This window comes from Perognathus longimembris, chromosome 23, assembly GCF_023159225.1.
Source record: "Perognathus longimembris pacificus isolate PPM17 chromosome 23, ASM2315922v1, whole genome shotgun sequence".
Taxonomy (NCBI): domain Eukaryota; kingdom Metazoa; phylum Chordata; class Mammalia; order Rodentia; family Heteromyidae; genus Perognathus; species Perognathus longimembris.
Window position 1 is genome coordinate 9,168,314 of NC_063183.1, and position 18,933 is coordinate 9,187,246.

Below are 18,933 nucleotides of genomic sequence, written 5' to 3' on the forward strand. Positions count from 1 at the left end.
GATTTGAATGTTTTCAAACTCCGCAGTTACAACTACTCTGGTATTAATCTTGGCACATCTGTTAACATTTACAACTCAACGATATAGATCCACTAAATAAGTGTTTAAATTTCTACTCGGCAAGGTTAATTAAGTAATCATCGGTTCTGACAGCAAACGGTTTTGATGGTAATGGTGATAAAAGGGTGTTTTTAAATTATAACGAGCTAACCTATGTTGAGCAAACATTTATTAAACATGTGCTTCTGAAATGACACCAACTCTATCTTCCCATAATCTTAGAGGTGAGTTCCACGGCTCCCTCATTTACAGATGAGGAAAGTGAGGCTCAAAGAGCAAAGGAGGGAGCCCAGATTTAATCCTGGGTAGGCACTCGGCCCCAGGGCCCCAGGGCCCAACCTCTCTCAGCTAAGTGATGGTCTAGTGCCCAGTCTACAGCAAGTCTTTCATGTGCCAGAGCTCATATTTAAGCAGCCCATTTCCAGAGGAGGAATTTGGGGCACTGAAAGGTCCCATGAACTTGCTGGAAAAGACCAAATCAGGGTCTGAAGGCAGGATTCCTAAACCCAAAATGTCCCCAACCTGCTCCGGCCCAGCCCAGCCGAGCTTCAAAGCTGGGCTCTGTACTGCCCCTCCCCCCCGCCACTCACTTTCCACCAGGCTGCGTGACGGTGGACTGGATCTTCCCCTCAGTGCCTGTGCTCCTCAGGGACACCTGAACCCCAGCAGGACCCAGGGGCTGCCCTCTGCTGAGGACCTGCACAGAGAAAGAGGTGAGGAAGAGGAGGTTACCGGGAGGAGACTGGGGCATCAAGGCAGGAGCCTCCCCCTTCCCAATGTCCCACTCCTGCCCCCCACCCCTAACATGGTTCTAGGTCCAGGACTCCTTGGAAAAGGTGACAAAAAACCCTGGGACCTTTTCCAAGTGGGGAAGGGAGGAGATAGTAAAATCACCACTGACTGTAAGATGTCATCGGTTTAAGGTGCTGCAGTATTTCACAAAGCACAGGAAGAATTACCCAAGACCCCACCAAATGCGCACCCAGAGAAGGGGCTGGGGGCTTCACAACTTGTATCAAGGGGCAGAAGCCCACCATGGAGACCAGGAAAGACAGGATGTCTGCCCCTCTCAACCCTGAGCACAGGTGAAGGGAGAAAAGAAATGCTGCATTCAGCCGGGCGCTGGTGGCTCACACCTGCAGTCTTGGCTACGCAGGAGGCTGAGATCTGAGGACTGCGGTTTGAAGCCCTCCCAAGCAGAAGAAAAGTTCCCATGAGACTCTTATCTACAATTAACCACTCCAAAATTGGAAGTGGTGCTGTGGCTCAAGTAGTAGAGTGCTAGCCTTGAGCACAGAGGCTCAAGGATAGCACCCAGGACCTGAGTTCAAGCCCCACAATCAACAACAAAAATAATTAAGAAAAAGAAATAAGGTGCTGAGAATCTTGACCAGAAACGGGTTTGCATGGGGCAGCACCCCAAATTCACTCTTCCTGTGTGCACAAGGACCTGAGAGGGCTCAGCTACCCTCTGAACCTCATCTAAATGGACAGGGAAGCTCCCTCTTTTATCCCCGCAGTGGGGGCAATGCACTGGTCCTGGGAATGCTTCCTCAATTCCACATCCTTGCCACAGCTCAGGCCCAAGGGCAGCCAGCACCCCAATCTGACTCCTAAAACATCAGTTCTGCACAACACAGTGTGGAGCCCACAGACCACCCCCACCCCAGTTTGTCTGTGGTTTCCATGGGATCCAACATCCTGCCTTTCCAAAGATGAGATGACTTTGGTTGTTGGTGGTGGTCGTAGGACTTGAACTCAGGACCTGGGTGCTGTCCCTGGGCTCTTTTGCTCCACTAGCATTCTGCCACTTTAAGCCACAGCTCCAGTTCCAGTTTTGAGTGGCTAATGGAGACAGGAGTCTCACAGACTTTCCTGCCCAGGCTGGCTTTGAACTGAGATCATAAGATCTCAGCCTCTGAGTAGCTAAGGATTATAGGTGTGAGCCACAGGCACCCAGCTGGTGAGGAGACAGCCACAGGAGAGGCAGAGACTAGAAGCCGAACCTTTCCGTTCACAGAGAAGCCTGTGAACACGAAGTTGATGTCACCACCCTTGGTGCAGATGTCGCTCACTCCGTCCACATACAACTCCACGCTCGTGGGCTCTGTGGGACAAAGCAGGGACAAGAGGGGACGGGGTGAGAGACACAGGCCAGCTTTAGCTCTGGAGCACCTCAAGGCTCAGCCACCACGCACGCCAAGACTCCTTCACTGATGCTCCAATGCTTCACACATTCTCACCATTCAAACTCCAGAAGTTAAAGAAAGTCTCACCCCCACCCCCAGCCACTGGTGCCTTGCCCTGGAGGGTGCCAGGCAGAACACAGACAGCATGAAAAGTCTTTTGGCTGGGTACTAGCAGTTCCCATCCGTAATCCTAGCTACTCAGGAGGCTGAGATCTGGGGATCACAGTTCAAAGCTAGCCCAGGCAGAAAAGTCCATGAGAACACTTATCTCTCAAGTAATCAACCTTAATCGCAAAAGCTCAGGGATAGTGCATGGGCCTTGAGTTCAAGCCTAAGGACCAGCACACACACACACACACACACACACACACACACACACAGGCTTTCAAAGATGGGTGGGAGTGATTGGATACACCTGTAATCCTGGCACCTAGGAGGTTGAGGTAGAAGGATTGAGAATTCAAGGCCAGCCTGCAATATGTAAGGAGATCCTGTCTCTAAAACTAACAGCCAACCCAACCAGAAAACCTGGGTCCCAGGCTGTTCTGCCTGTGTAACAAGCAAAAGCACGAAGGCAGGGTTTCCAAAGAGAGGCTCAGCATACACGTTAGGAGAAATGACAAGCAGCCTTCAGGAAAGCTAAGTAAATCCAAACTCAAGTCACGCCAGACACGAATCCTGAGTGTATTAGCAGCCCTAGCACACTGCCAGTCCAAATCCACACTCAGCACAGAACGTGGCCCTTTACCAACTGCGTCTGGCTATTCCACAAACTTACCAAAACTCCACCCCAGGGGAGGCTCGATCTTCAGAATGAAATCCCCCTGGAAGAGAAAAGAGAGAAACTCAGAGGAGCAAGAGCCGATGGTCCTGACTTAATGTAGTGCAGTGCCATGTCTAACCTAAAACGTACTCCTGAAAATAAAATTCTGTGTGGAAGTGCTGTTCAAAATGTGGTGATTACCACACTCCAGGCAGGCACTGACAGCTGACACCACAAGTTTCCACCCAGTTGCAGAAGAGGCCGCACTGAAGCCCACTTGTGAACTCTACTGGCCAGGTGCAATGGCTCATGCCTACAGTCCCAGCTACTTGGGACAGTGGGATCTGAGGATCCAAATCTGAAGACAATCTGGGCAGAAAAGTCCTTGGGAGATTCTTATCTTCAATTAACCAGCAAAAAAGTCAAGCTGGAGGTATGGCTTAAGTGTGAGCAAAAAAGCCAAGTAAGAGCTCAAGGCCCTGAGTTCAAGCTCCAAAAAATTAATTGATGAATGAATTATAAAAAAAAAAAAAAAGGAAGGGAGAGAGGAAGGAAGGAGAGCGAGGGGAAGGGGGAAGGGAGGGGAAAAGAAAGAAGGGGAAAGCTGGTCACGGGGGCACATGCCTGTCATGCCAGCTACACAGAAAGTAAACATTGGAGGATCACAGCGATTCAGGCCAGTTGAGACCCTGTCCAAAACAATAATTAAAACACAAAGCACTTGGGGCAGGGCCCAACTGGTAGAGCTCCTGTCTTACCAGGTCTGAGGTCCTGAGTTCAAACCCCAGTACTGCCAAAAACTTTTTAAAAGACAGAAGAGTTCCTGGTGTGGGGAAGGCCTCATTCCCTAGATCATGTGATTCTTGTACCCTGAGGCCACTCCTCTTACCTTATCATACAAGGGGATCATAAAATAGCCGTTGTTAGGGGCGCAGTCTGTCTGGTATTTCAAAGTCCCATGCTTGGTGTACAGCTTTATCTGGAAAGGAAAGAAAAGAAACAGAAGTCGAGATAACATGCCTTTGAGAGCTAAGTGCATTCCATCAATCAATCTGTGCGTGCTCACACTGGACTTACACTGTCATCAGTCACCCCAAAACACTCGCACTCAAAGGCATCTCAAGCTAACACCTGTCTGAAGGTCTCGTGTTGCAGTGTGCCTCGGTGGCCACCTCTTTTGTTCATTAACATTTCTGGATCGAAGACAAATTTGCAGACAGCACTATTTGTAAGGTGCTCAAGTTCCTGACTCGCCTCATCTTCTCAACCAGAAGTTCTGGGTCGAGGGCGGGGGGCGGGGGGATGGGGGTCTGCATTATTTGTCTCCAGTGTTTCCATATGCCTGGGGGAGATTTCCTCTAGAAACTTCATTTCCTCTCCACTGCCATCCGAGGGCTGTATGATGTAGGCACTCTGCAACCCTTTGTCCTGAGCATTTGAGACCCAATCTGTTTGCATAATAGACACACTATCTGGCCTTCCACATGCTGGGGAACACCCTCCCCCAAGTCATTTCAGGCTCAGTTTCTTTGTGGAACAAGTAGAGCCCTCCACTCCTCAGTGGTTCAAGAGACTCACATCAGTGCACACACAGCCTCTGGGGCAGGGATGGGCTCAAAACAAAAGTAGTCAGTGTCTCTCAGAGGCAAAACCAACCTGGGCACAGGCCACAGGGCACAGACAGATGCTAAGCAAATTCTGACCTCGTGTGCAAGCTCACCACTGCCCCCTTAGTCTCTGTGACTGTAAAAGCAACACGGCTGGGTCTGAGGACCTCTGAGATGAGGTTGCTCTGGAACTAACACACAGGAATGACAGAGTTGAATCTCACCAGCTATGAAATGGGCAAAGCAACAAACTTACACCAGCACACGCAGGGAAAGAACAGCGTGTAGTAATCTTTGCGGGCGGTGATCACAGCTGTCACTCCTCAGGGCCTGGTCCAGTTGGGGAACCCCGGCCATGGAAAGCTAAAGAAACCACTTGGCGCATAGCCAGAGAGACATATGCGCCTCTCTATGCTTTTCACTGGCTGCCCTTCTTGGCCTGTCAGCCTGTAATAATGATTTTGCCATAAATACCCAAATGGCTCCATGGCCCAAGCCACACTCTGCAGTCCCAGAATCAGTGGGTAATCCTGAGAAATCCAATCACCACTTCTTAATGTGAGACCTCCTGACTGCAAAAATATTCACAGCAGGTAGCATTACTCCTTTCAACAATACAGGGCAGAATGTCAATTTCCTGCAGGCAGAGATTCTAATCGCATCTATCCACTGTACTGCTCCGCTCCTGGCTGGGACAAGGCTTCAAGATATACCAACATTGGTGACTGAATGAATCGTGTGCAAAAAAACTTCCAGAAGGAAAGAAGGCTGGAGACAGTGATTAGTTGAAGTGGAATACAATCAAGAAATGACGATGAGGTCAGGCATAGTGGTGCATGCCTGTAATTCCCATATTCCAGAGGTAGAGACTGGGAGGATTTCAGTTCAAGGCCAACCAGAAGTTATGGAGACTCTGTCTCAACATATAAAACCAGGCATGGTGACATGCAGCTGTCGTCCTAGCTAAGCAGACCACAGGTAGGAGGATCACAATATAAGGTTAGCCCTGAGCAGAAATGACAAGACCCTACTTGAAAATAATATAAATAAAAAGGGGGGAGGGGGCGAAAGGGGTGTAGTCCCAATGGTAGAGTTCTTGCCTAGCAAGAGTAAAGCCCTGAGTTCAAACTTCAGTAGGAAAAAAAGGAAGGGAGGGGAAGAGAGGGAGAAAAGAAGGAAGGGAAGGGAAAAAAAGTCTGTGAAGTATTCTGATTTTTTAACCTATTCATAAAGCACAGGTTAGGACACAGGATAGCAATGTAACTCTACATCAAGATTACACAAAAGACGAGTCTGATTTCATAATCAGAAACTATGAAACAATAAGAAGGTCTCCAACTATCCGGACAGGCAGCTCCCTAGGGGGCAAAAAATAGGTCACAAAACCTGCTCTCTGCCCTCAAGGACTCCATCTCCACAGGGGGTGAAGGAGAGGTCTCCCCCACTGCCTCAGCCTCTTCCCACAACCCCAGGAACAAGCTACCAGAGCCCTTTCTAAGCAGCTTCTCAAAGGCCCCGTACCTGCGGGCCAAGGGAGTGCCATGAGCACCAAATAGGTGTCTAGCACTTTCTAGAAGACTTGAAGACTGAAACAGGTAGAGGGGTGGAGGGCACAGGGGCCTGAAAATGACAGCCAGCTCTCTTTAAGAAACCATGGTGTTGGGTTTGCTGCTTCTCTCCCAACATCATCCCATGGGCACAAAAACTTAAAATTTAGCCAAGCACCGGTGTCACAAGCCTGGCATCCTAGCTCCTTAGGAGGCTGAAATTCATTTCCAATTAACCACTAAAACAAAAAAGTTAGTGGAGCTGTGGCTCAAGTGGTAGAGTGCTAGCCTTGAGCAAAAGTTCAGAGACAGTGCCAAAGCCCTGAGTTCAAGCCCTAGGATGGACACACACGCACGCGCACAAGCCTTAAGCTTGAGGGGGGTGAAGTTGAGATATAAAAATGAACCCATCTCTCCCTTGTATAACTAATGTATGCTAATAACCACAGCAACAATACATTTGGAGCAAGGCCAGAAGGGTGTAGAACAGACCCCTGCCTTCTCCCCAAATCTCAACCACGTGCCTGGCAACCTGCTTGAACGATTCACTGCCAATGCTGGGAAGGAGAGGGGGAGACAGAGCTCCAAGGTGCCCACGAGTGGTCTTTGGGGTCCCCTTCCTCCTCCAGTCTTCTTTTTCAAGTGTGCCCTGGCACCCCATCCTCCCATCCTCTCTCCCACAGCTGGAGGGGTTTCCTTGGCCTCTTCCCTTCCTATCGCCCATCTCCAGCCCCCTCAGGAACATGAGGTCAGCCTGACAAGGAGACCCCCGCCCCTCCCTCCGTCCCCCCCACCCCAGTCTCTCGTCAGGTTCTCAACGTCACCATCCAGTGGGCTGCTGACCATCCATCCCCCTGGCATCACCAGGGTCAATGTGTAACGACCTCCCAGGCCGACCTTTGGGGCAGCTGGTGGGGGTGGGGGGGAGGGAACCGAAGGGAAGGGGGATGGCCGACCACGGGGTCGGGGTCCCCGGGATGCGGGGGGGGGGGGGCGAGGCAGGGTCGCAGCGTGGAGGGCTTCACCCCGCGGGGGAGGCCCGGGTTGCGGACGCGTGGCTTCTCGGCTCTACGGTGTGGGTGAGGGGAGCCCCGCGTTTCGGGGACCGGGACGGGGGTGGGGAGCCGGGCGTGAGGGGTGAGGGCCGGGGCTCTGAGGACGAGGGGTGTCGGCCGGTCCCACGGGCGGCTAACCCCCCGCCGCCCCCGGGACACCGGGAGGGACCGGCCTGGGGGCCCGGGCCGCGGCGAAGGCCTCACCTCGATAAGCGAGTAGTTGATCTCCACGTCCGACTTGACGAAACCCCCGCAGCCCACCACGATGTCCTCGGAGCCCCGCGCCAGCCCCGCGCCGCTCAGCAGCAGCAGCGGGAGCAGCAGCGTGGTGCCGGTGACCCCCCGGGGGCCCGGCGGCCCCGCACCCCGGCCCAACCGCATGGCCCGGCGCGCCCCGGCCTCCCTTCAGCCGCCAGCCCTCTGCAGGCGGCCCCGTCCCGCCCCTCACACCGCACGCTGCCCGGCTCCTTCCTCCTCCGCGCCCGGTGACAGCCCAGACCCCGCCCCCCGCCTGCACCGCGCAGGCGCGCCGCGAAAGCCGCGCCCCTTCAGAAAAGAGCTACCGCGCATGCTCTATACGAAGCCCCCAAGCCGCCGCGGGCGCCTCCTCGGGACAGGGAGGACTCCATGCACCTACCGGCAGGGACTCACAACCTCCGAAGCTGGGCTGGACTTTATGGATTCACCCTCACAGCTGGAGCCTGGCGGCTCACCCCTGCCCTTCTCGGAACCGACCCTGGCCGCCCTTTCATTTTGCTCCTTAAAAATAAAACCAAGGGGGGCTGGGAATATGGCCTAGTGGCAAGCGTGCTCCCCTCGTATACATGAAGCCCTGGCTTCGATTCCCCAGCACCACATATATAGAAAATGGCCAGAAGTGGCGCTGTGACTCAAGTGGTAGAGTGCCGGCCTTGAGCAAAAAGAAGCCAGGGACAGTGCTCAGACCCTGAGTCCAAGCTCCAGGACTGGCAAAAATAATAATAAAAAAAATAAAATCAAAGGCTGGGAATGTAGCCTAGTGGTAGAGTGCTTGCCTCCTACACATGAAAAGCCCTGGGTTCGATTCCTCAGCTGTAGATCAAGTGGTAGAGTGCTAGCCTTGAGCAAAAAGAAGCCAGGGACAGTGCTCAGGCCCAGGACTGGCTAAATAAATAATAAAGCCAAGTGCTTTATTTGGATACTTTTTAAATATGTTGTTTCTAAATGATGTTGTTTCTCTAAGTGAGAAAGATTTTTCCCACTACAATCTACCATCAAGACTAAAGCACACAGCTGAGAATCATAACAAGTACCCAAACCTTTTTTTCCCTTTTTTTTTTTGTCAGTCACATGGGACTTGAACTCAGGACCTGGGCATTCATTGTCCCTGAGCTTTTTCACTCAAGGCTGGTGCTCTACCACTTGAGCCACAGATCTACTTCCTTCTCTTCTGGTGTTTAATTAGAGAGAAAGAGTCTCACAGATTTCTCTGCCTGGTCTAGCTTCAAGCGGATATCCTCAGATCTCAGTCTCCTGAGTAGCTAGGATGACAGGCGGGTGCCCCCAGCCCCCAGCCCAATCCTTCCTAGGAGCAGAACCCTCTACCCTCAGCTGCAAGGGCTCCAATCATGGGTGCATCTGATTTGTTCGTTGCTCTACACTCTTCTGGGAATATTCTTACATTGAATAGAATACACATTTATCTAATAGGATATAGGTTGAGTGTGTAGATAGAAGTCTATTCAATATAGCTGAAACGCTCAACTCGTCTCTTATTCAGAGACACTATTTAAATAGTTTGGGGAGCCGGTTATTATTTCCAACCACAACAGAAGTCACATGCTTTGTTTTTATTTTGGGCAATACTGGGATTTGAACTCAGGGCCTTGCAATTGCCACGGCAGGGGCTCTACCACTTGAGCCCCACCCCCATCTCTTTGCCTTAGCGACTTTTCCCTGAGGTCACCTTGAGCTTACACTTTCTCGGTAATGGGCGTGACAGGCGTGCTCCACCCACACCCAGTTTCCACGGGTTGAGATGTGGGTCGGTTCAGGAGGACCTGACCTCAACACACGGTCCTCTCCGTCTCTACTTCCTAAGGGACCGAGATTACAGCTGTGTGCCATTATGCCTGGCACCTTTTTGCCCTTCTTCGTGTGAATCAGTCATTTGTCATAGACAATCACCAGGGTGTAGACTTCGATAAGACCATTTGCAGTGTCTCACAGAATGGTAGGCTGAGGCCCTGAGAGGCAGAGGGATTTAACTTACCTAGCGCTCTCGGTGCACAGACATCACCCGCTCTGACGGCTAAAAGAAAAGTAATTGGGGCTCTTGAGTTCTGTTCTTGGCTCAGCCCAGCTGATGTTGTCTGCCATGTTCTCCTGACATCTTGGCTGTTCGATAAATGAAGCATCGGGGCCATAGCAAAGCTGGGTAGGGGGAGGTTGGCTAGCCGTGAGAGGGGGCTCTGGCTTTTCCATAATTTCTTTCAGCCTGCACCACTTGCCAATGTTGGAGGTAAACCTAACTCATTCAGGATTCCTTTGAGAATGGGGCGGGGGGTGGAGGCATGGCTCAGGTGGTACAGCACCCACCCAATGAGCACAAGAATCAGGGTAAGTTTGAGTCCTAGTTGCAATAAAAGAATCCTGGGTTCTTTGGGACCCAGTTTCTCCCAAGCACTTGGCAGGACAATGAAGGGGGACGGCCCAGACCCCACAGCATAAATGGGGAGACTCACAAAGAAAGGGGACACCCAGCACCGGTGTCTCATACATGCCTGTAGTCCCGGCGACTCAGGACGCTGAGCCTGAAGCATCGAGGTTCAAAGCTAGCTGGAGAAAGGGAAGACTGCGGGTAAATTGGAGATGGAGTCTCCTGATTAACCTGCAAGGTGCTGGACTGGAGACGTGACTCAAGTGGTAGAGTATCAGCTATGAGCAAGCTGGCCCCGTGAAGGCTAAGGGCTTGACTTCAATCCCCAGAACTTTCCAAAAGGGAAAAAGAACAAAGAGGGGTAAACAGGGCTGGGGGAGCCCCCCCTCAGGAGGTCCTGCAGGAGGTGAGAATGAGACCCACTGCCCCCCACCCCCAAAGGCATCTGCAGTTTAGGATTAGGCATGACACCCCAGCCCTCTTTGTCCCCCTACTGTGACTTGAACTCAGGGCCTCTGGCTCACTAGCCATGGCCTCAAGGGCTAGGCACATTGTTTTTTCTTTCAGGTAACATGTCCTGTTTTGTACTGTCATCTTTTCCTTCGTGGTTCTTCGAAGCCATCTTTCCATAGGGACAGATTTCTGCCGGGTGTGTGTGTGTGTGTGTGTGTGTGTGTGTGTGTGTGTGTGTGTGTGTGTGTGTGTGTCTGGGGGTGAACTCAGGGCCTGGGCGCCCTCCCTGAGCTTTTTTGGCTCAAGGTTAGCGCTCTACCACTTGAGCCACAGCGCCACTTCCGGCTCTTTAGTGGTTCCTCAGAGGTAAGTCTCAGGGCTGGCTTTGCACCGCGACCCTCAGATGCCGGCCTCCCGAGTGGCTGGGGATCAGGTTCCAGGCGTGAGGTGTCTTGGGGCGCCCCTCTGCGATGCACATTTGCTCGCCCGCTGGTGGAGCTGGGCTGCTGGCCCATGGTCTCCAGGCCAGGAGGCTCAACACCTCCCTCCTTCCTGGGCGCCCACCCGTGCATTTGCTGGAAGGTTGGGGGCCCTCCCTGTGGCCTGGAGGTGGAAGAGCGCCAGCTGCTGTCACTGCAGCCTCAGGGACCCCGGGGTCACCCCCTCTCCTGGGGCCCCGGCCTCACCCGGCTTCACCCCTCTGAGTTCTGGACCTTGCCCCGGCCAGCCACAGCCCCGCCCTCCACGGCCCAGCGCAGCAGGGAGGGGACTGAGACAGGCGGACAGGAGGACAGGGGGCCGGACAGAGGGACAGGCATGGCGACTGCCATGGTCTCACCGGGGGAGCCCTGCACCGAGCCGGGGGTGAGTCCCTCCCCCCTCCCTAGAGGAGATACAGTGTGCAGGGGCACCCCAAGATATTGGGTCCAGAGTTATGGCCCCAAGGGCCTCATTTGCATAAAGCTAGGAGGGTTCCTCCGAGGCCCCCCGCACAGCACAGCACCCTGGGAGTGGTGGGGCTCACCAGGTGGGCTCGGGGGTCACCCAGGTGAAAGGTGACTGGGGCCCCCCCAATGTGCTGTGCCCAATCTGTGTGCCCCTAAACCCAGCAGGCCCTTGGCACCCCATCTGCAGCGTGTGAACGGGTGCCCTGGTGTCCATCCACGGTGTCCAGCGCCCCTGGTGCAGCCCACACCCCGCAGGTCCCATCCACCCCACCCCCCCCACGCGGGGCATCCTCCAGGAGCTCCTAGCCCTCCTGGCTGGATGAACCCAGGACAATGGCAGGATTGCAGCCTTGGGGGTGGCATGGGAAGTCCCGAGAATGAAGGACTCCCAGGAGGGCTTGGATCACTTTTCTGGGGGGGGCTGGAGTGGAGCTTCCTGTGTGTGGGCCACCCTGCGTGTGTCATTCTGTCTGCCATCCTACATGTGCCATCTCGTGTGTCACCCCACACGTGTCATCCCGTGTCCCACCTGCGTGTGCCAGCCTGCGTGTAGCATCTCACGTGTGCCGTCCTTGTCTAACGGGTTCCCCGGTATTCCATTCAGAGCTGGAACGGGACGGCGCCGGCGCCTGCCTCCCACGGCCTGCTGAGCCTGTGCTACCTGAGGGCGCTGGGCATCTGGGCGCCCCCCCTGTACCTGTGGGTGCTCGGCCCCGCCCGCCTCCTCCTCCTCCGCCGCCGCCGCAGCCCGGGCTACCTGCGCATGTCGCCCCTCTTCAAGGCCAAAATGGTAGCAGTCATCCCTGCGGGTCTGGAGGAAGGGAAGGGGGGAATCTGAGGGAGATCTGGGGGGAACCTTCGCAGAAGCCCCCACCCCCATCCCCACCCCCACCCCCCGCCACCTGCGGAGAGACAGGAAAGGAAACGGGAGCCAAACAAGATCGATGCTGGATCGGCCACCAAGGTGAAGCCAGAGGAGCAAAGTTCCCTGGGCCTCATGATTGTGAAAAGCCCCAGGGGCATGCACACACACACACACACACACACACACACTTTCTGAGGGGTGTCCAGCTGTCCCAGGATCCTGTATGCGTTGGGTGGCTTTAATGTGTGGTGTTGCTGGGTGCAGGGCCACTGACTTACACTTCAAGCTTTACACTTTATTTTTCAAGGAGAATCTCCTTCTTTGTTGTTGTTGCCCAGGGCTAACTGCAGGCTATGCCCCTTCCCCTCCATCCCACCCCACTTCCCCCACCCCCCACCCCCCGCCCCTTGGCTGGACCGACAGGTGCACACCGAGATGCCCAGGTTGTTTGTTGAGATGGAGTCTCGCTTGCTCACTTGTTGCCTGGGTTGGCCTTGAACTTGGGATCCTCCCGATCTCTGCCTCCTTCGTAGCTGGGATTACAGGCAGGCAAAGCCACCCTCAGACCCACTGATGAGTTGCTGACTTTCTGCTCTCTTGCCTTTTCTGTCTGAGGCTTTGTGTGACAATTAGTTAACTCTGCCAAAGCCGGGAGAATGCCTCCACCATGAGAGAAGACAGAGGCACGACTGTGTTTCACAAACACTGTATTTACGGTCGCTGGAACGCAGGCCCTTCTGAATCCTGCGGCTCACTGCGTGTGCTCACACCCTGTGCGAGTGAGGACTTGGGCCGGCACTGGGCACCGACACACCGAGAGCCCGTGACACCGGCTGCTCACAGGGCCCCGTGTGTATGGAGGATGTTAGTTGGGGGGCGTCGATGCCCAACTGGACATGGGGTTCCCAACTCCAAGCCATCGCCATCTTTTTATTTTTAGTTTTTGGTCGGCGGTGAGGCTCGAACTCAGGGCCTGGGCGCTGTCCCTGAGCTCTTCTGTCCAGGCGAGCACTCTACCACTTGAGCCACAACGCCATTTCCGTTTTTCTGGTGGCTCATTGGAGATGAGAGTCTCACAGGCTGACTTTGAACCATGATGCTCAGATCTCAGCCTCCTGAGTAGCTAGGATGACAGGCGTGAGCTGCCACCCGTTCCTTGGCTGGCCGCCATCTTTCTTTCTGCCCACCCCCCGCCCGCCCCCCGGCCTTATGTGAGCCTGTTTTGCAGGTCCTGGGGTTCGTCCTCATCCTCCTGTGGGCGTTCAATGTGGCCGTCCCTCTGTGGGAAATCCAGCGGGGAAGACGCCAGGCTCAGGAATCCCTCGTCCACCCCACGGCGTGGCTCGCCACCATGGTACTGTCCTGCCCTTCCCTGCCTGGGGATGGGGGTGGTGGGGGGGGCGTGGGGCGGGGCTCGGCCTCCCCCTCCCCCGCCCTTACCGAAGCCCCGCGCGCGCGTCTCGTCCAGGCCTTCGCCGTGTTCCTGATTCACGTGGAGAGGATAAAGGGAGTCCGGGCGTCCGGGGTGCTGTTCGGGTACTGGTTACTGAGTTGCTTCTTACCCGTTGTGGGTGCGGCCCAGCAGGCCTCAAGAGGGGTAAGTGGGGCTTTGAAATCCAGCTGGTCGTGGGGATGCGGGTGGGGGGGGGGCTTTGCTTTTTTTTTTTGGCCAGTCCTGGGCCTTGGACTCAGGGCCTGAGCACTGTCCCTGGCTTCTTCCCGCTCAAGGCTAGCACTCTGCCACCTGAGCCACAGCGCCGCTTCTGGCCGTTTTCTGCATATGTGGTGCTGGGGAATCGAATCTAGGGCCTCGTGTATCCGAGGCAGGCACTCTTGCCACTAGGCCATATCCCCAGCCCACGGGGCTTTGCTTTTCTAACGCTAAGGCCCTGGGCCTCCCGCCGTGGGCAGCCTCGGCTCGCTCCGCTGCTCCTCGTCCAGTGCTCTGACACCCGCTGCCGCCCCACAGGACTTCTGGAGCGACCCCCTCCGCCACCTGGCCACCTACCTGTGCTTGTCGCTGGTGGCGGCGAGTTTGCGCTGGCCTGTCTGGTGGACCGGCCCCCCTTCTTCCCCAAAGACCCCCCGCAGGCGGTAAGTCGGCAGGTCTGCCACCCCGCCAGGTCCTAGGGAGCCGGGGTGACAGACGTGCACCCCCGCACCCGGCCATGGGTTGAGATGGAGACTTACGAACTTCTTTCTGGTTTGGGCTGGCCTCGAACCTCCACCCCCCACCCCCATCTCCTCCTCACAAGTAAGCGGGAATAGCACCTGCTTGCAAATAGAAAACATCACTCGGCCACTCAAAAAAAGAGCAGGGAGCGAGAGCCAGAGAGCCAGCCCTCCTCCCATCTTACTTTGACGTCCTGAGTGCTGGGATTACAGGGGTGCGCTACTCCACCTGGCATCTTGCTGGCTTTCCTGTTTTGCAGAATCCGTGTCCCGAAGGCGGGGCCTCCTTCCCCTCCAAGGCCCTGTTCTGGTGGGCTTCTGGGTGAGTAAGGAGGTTCATGCAGGCCTTCGCCGCCACCGCTTCAGGCTGACCCTGGGCTTTCAGGAAGCCCGGCTCTGCCTCTGAGCTGATGGTACAGAGGTTCCCAGGCAGGCCAAGGAAATCAGGGACCCCCCCCCACCCTGATCTCCCCCCTCCCCCCACCAAACCCCTTCTCACCCCACCTCAGTCTCACATCAATAGCACCAGATCATGTAGACTTGAATCCCGACCTGAACACCTCGCCGCTGTGTGACCTCGGGCAGGCCGCTTAACCTCTCCGTGCCCCGCTCTGCACGGAGGGCGGCGGGGCCGGTGGGTGCGAGGCGCGTGGGGCCGCGCCTCCAGAACGGTCACTGCCTGAACCCCACCCGACAGGGCCCCGCCCCGTGGCTCCCCCGCGCTTGCTCTTTAGTGGGTAGATGCACAGGGCAAACCCTCCACTGTGTCCTGGGAAATATTAGAGACACCCCACCCCCCCCCCCGCAAGAAAACAGGGCTCCCCGTGGGAGATGCCAGCCTGCCTCCGTGTCAGGCGAGGAAGCGTGCTCCCCGTGCAGAGTCACACGCGCGTGCCCCACCGTGAGGCGAGGCCGGTGGAGGGGGGCAGACTCCCCTCAACCATTCTGATTCTAAGCCATTCGAGCAGAAAAGGTTAAACCAGGCTGGGAAGGCGGCTTAGCGGCGGAGCGCTCGCCTAGCGCGCGTGAAGCCCTGGGTTCGACTCCTCAGCACCACGTGCGCAGAAAAAGCCGGAAGCGGTGCTGTGGCTCGGGTGGTGGGGTGCCAGCCTTGAGCAGGAGAAGCTCAATAAGCATCCACTCAGGAGCAGAGGCTCAGGCGTGCACCTGTCCCCCCAGCCTTGAGCCAGGCCGAGCACAAAGGGAACCCCCTTTTCAGGCTGCTCTGGAAGGGCTACCGGAAGGTGCTGCAGCCCCGGGACCTCTGGTCGCTGGGGAGAGAGAACAGCTCGGAGGAGCTTGTTTCCAGGCTGGAGAAGGAATGGCGCCGGCTCTGGGCCCCCAGGTGAGCGGGCTGGGGGTGGGGGGGGGCGGGGGGGGGGGGAGTCGGGCCACGAGGCCACATGCGGGGCGCCTCCGAGCGGAGCTGGGGGTCACGAGCTGTGCCAGGGCCAGGGCCGTGGCGCCTCTATAATGACCACGCCAGGTGCCGCGGCTCACGCCCGTCATCCCAGCCACTCAGGGGGCTGAGACCTGAGGACGGCGGTTCCAAGCCAGCCTGGGCAGGAAGGTCCACGAGACTCTGATCCGCAATGAACCACCAGAAAGCCAGAAGTGGCGCTGTGGCTCAAGTGGTGGAGCGTCAGCCTTGAGCTGAAGAGCTCAGGGACAGCGCCCGGGCCCGGAGTTCAAGCCCCGTGACCACCACCACCAACAACAACAATAATAAGCTGTCTGTGCTTCAGACTTGGAGACGGCACGAAAAGCTGCACGGGAGGAGCCCGGCCCTTGGTGGTAGCTACGCCACCGGGCAGCCATGCGCTCCATGCTTTCCTCCTGTACCCACTGCTTCTCCTGCTCTTGAGTGCCGGCCCTGCCCAAGCTCCCCCTCCCTCCTTTCCTCCCCCCTCCCTCCCTCCCTCCCTCCCTCCCTCCTCCATCCCTCTTGTATCCCTCTCCCCCCTTCCCTCCCTCCCTCCCCCTCCCTCCATTTCTCCCTCCCTCCCTCCCTCCCTCCTCCATCTCTCTTGTATCCCTCTCCCCCTCCTCCTCCCTCCCTCCCTTCCTCCCTCCCTCCTTGCATCTCTCTCCCCCTCCTCCTTCCTCTCTCCCTTCCTTCCTTCCTTTAATTCTGATCACCTTAAGCTCCAAGCTGTCTGCACACATCCTTGGTGACCGTTTGTTGAGCACCTACTACCTGCGGGCAGGAAACCCAGGCAACTCTGAAAGCACGGGACAAGATGAGGGGAGAAGGAGCTGCATGGGCGGGGGTGGGGGGGTGGGGGGCAGAGCGGGGCCCTGTGGAGGCGGGCAGGCCTGGGCGGGTGCCCTCTGCAGGCTGGTGCCCGGCCTCTGCAGGGAGACGCACGTGCTAGACTATTTGCACAGCACACTGTGCCCAATTCAGCCAGGGCTGCAGATGCCAAGTCAAACAGCTGGCCAGGAGGGGGGCAGACTTTGCCCTTGGCCTTGCCAAGGCCAAGTGGGGGTGTCGGTGGTGCAGGAGGGGGCTGACCTGGGCTTGAATCCCTGTGTCCCCCCACCTCTATGCCAAGTAGACAGTAGGTGCTGAATGCGTGCACATTCCCAGATCTGTTCATGAGGCCCTAGGGCTACACACACACACACACACACACACACACACACACACACACACACCCCATCCCACAGTCTCCTGAGCCTTCTGCATGAGCAGGAAGGGTCACGGCCCCCACCCAGTGCCCTCCCCCTGCCACGGCCTCTCCTCGCCCCCCTAGGTGTGCCAAGAAGCCGGACGGCGAAGGAGGCGGCGTCCGGGAGGCCCGGGAGACGGAGGCCCTGCTGCCGCCGGGGGACGGCGGGCGGGGGCCGCTGCTCAGGGCCTTGTGGCGTGTGTTCCGGGGCCTCTTCCTGCTGGGGACCCTCAGCCTGGTGGTCAGCGACTGCTTCCGCTTCGCCAGCCCCAAGCTGCTCAGGTGGGTCCGGCTGCGGTGTTTAGCCACCTGAGGCCCTAAGTTCAAACCCCACCACCGCCACCAAAAAAGAAAAGAAGCGTTTGCCGCCCAAGCTCCCCTGCGCGCCGGGCGCCGGCCGGGGCAGCGGCCTGGGCAGGGAGCTCGCTCTCACGGCCGTCCTTCCTCCTGCCCCCCCTCCACTAGCCTGTTCCTGGAGTTCATGGGGGACCCCGAATCCCCAGCCTGGAAGGGCTCCATCCTGGCCGTGCTGATCTTCCTCTCGGCCTGCCTGCAGACACTCTTCGAGCAGCGGTTCATGTACTGCGTGAAGCTACTGCAGATGCGGCTGCGCTCCGCCATCACAGGCCTGGTGTACAGGAAGGTGAGGCCGGGCGGGAGCCCACACCCCAAGCCCAGGACACCCCGGGCTCACTGACACCCCGGGCTCTTATTTCTATGATGTCGCCACTCCAACACCCCCCCCCCCCTCATGTTCACACTCCTGCAGCCTCCTGGGTCTCCTTTATTCCTTTATTCCTCTGACCTCAGGGCCTTTGCATTTGCTGATCCTGCCATCCGGTCTTTTTGCCACCTCCCCTTCCTGGTTGGTGTTATGTGTTCTGTGGTTTTTTTTTTTTTTTGCGGGGTGGGGGGCAGAGAGAGCCTTAGATTCCAATCCTGATTTGGGCACTCACAAGGATCCTCTGAGCTTGGGTCTGTTGTTCCCCTCTGTGCCTCAGTTTCCTTTGCTGTGAAAGGGGAGATGGTTGTAGCAATGGTGTGCATTTCGCCGACTGTTGTCTTCATTTCGTGAGGACACTCCTCCCCCACAAAGTTAGGGGTCACCTGTGGCTGGGGTGACCCGCAGAGTGGGGTGACTTTGGCCAGCCCGGCTGCGAGGTATAACATGTGAGCCACTGGCCGCTTGCCCCTGACCTGGGAATTCTGTCATCGAGACCTGGCTCCCTGCTCCAGCGTGGGCCCCCCCAGGGGAGCCTGGTCACAGCATCTGGGGCTCCTGGGTGGAGGGGGAGAGGAGAGCAGGCTCCATCCCCAGCCCCCTCGGGGTCCCCACACACCCGGGACAGGCATTCAGGACGGCACGCGTGACCCACGGCCCCCGGCCCCCTGCAGGTGCTGGCCCTGTCCAGCGTCTCCCGGAAGGGCGGCTCAGTGGGGGACGTGGTGACCCTGGTGTCAGTGGACGTGCAGCGGCTGACCGACAGCGTCATCTACCTGAACGGGCTATGGCTGCCGCCGCTCTGGATCATTGTCTGCTTCGTCTACCTGTGGCAGGTGCGAGGCGGCGGTGTTGGGGGGGGGGGTCCTCTCCCACGTTCCCTCCCATCTGCAGGACACGCTGGTCCAACACCGCCCCCACCGTGGGCGCCAGCACTTCTCCATGGAGCCACCAGGGGGCGCTGTGGCCAGCTGGGTTGTGGTTAGCCACGTTGCTAAGAGGAGGGATGGGAAACCGAGGCACACAGACTGGACACGGGGTGAGGTTTATCTAGAGATCGGACCCCGATGGCTTCTCAGGAAACCTCAGGAAGTCCCCCGGACTCAGAAATCATTTGCCCGCCGATCTCCAACATGGAGATAGGGACAGACACCAGACTCCCAAACAGGGGACAAGGGGTTAAATATGAGTTTCCGGAAAACCGAATCATCTCTTAGTATAGCATATCCCCAGTATTTCATGGA

At 56.9% G+C, this 18,933-nt stretch overlaps 2 protein-coding genes across 2 annotated transcripts in view; one reads left to right on the forward strand and one right to left on the reverse strand.

Moving 5' to 3' along the window:
* The window catches only part of LOC125340619 (nodal modulator 1), a 39,751-nt gene extending 32,043 nt beyond the window's left edge, over positions 1-7,708 (reverse strand). The window contains exons 1-5 of the mRNA XM_048332346.1: positions 7,426-7,708; positions 3,902-3,991; positions 3,028-3,073; positions 2,067-2,167; positions 651-757 (exon numbers count right to left, since the gene is read on the reverse strand). Coding sequence (XP_048188303.1) covers positions 651-757; positions 2,067-2,167; positions 3,028-3,073; positions 3,902-3,991; positions 7,426-7,602 — 521 coding nt within the window. The 5' untranslated portion in view covers positions 7,603-7,708. The remainder of the gene's footprint in view (positions 1-650; positions 758-2,066; positions 2,168-3,027; positions 3,074-3,901; positions 3,992-7,425) is intronic.
* A 3,370-nt stretch (positions 7,709-11,078) lies between these two features.
* The window catches only part of Abcc6 (ATP binding cassette subfamily C member 6), a 28,419-nt gene continuing 20,564 nt past the window's right edge, over positions 11,079-18,933 (forward strand). The window contains 11 exon segments of the mRNA XM_048331754.1: positions 11,079-11,178; positions 11,866-12,049; positions 13,353-13,478; positions 13,593-13,721; positions 14,094-14,154; positions 14,157-14,218; positions 14,557-14,618; positions 15,516-15,641; positions 17,053-17,250; positions 17,434-17,611; positions 18,364-18,525. Of these exon segments, the coding sequence (XP_048187711.1) occupies positions 11,129-11,178; positions 11,866-12,049; positions 13,353-13,478; positions 13,593-13,721; positions 14,094-14,154; positions 14,157-14,218; positions 14,557-14,618; positions 15,516-15,641; positions 17,053-17,250; positions 17,434-17,611; positions 18,364-18,525 (1,338 nt within the window). The 5' untranslated portion in view covers positions 11,079-11,128.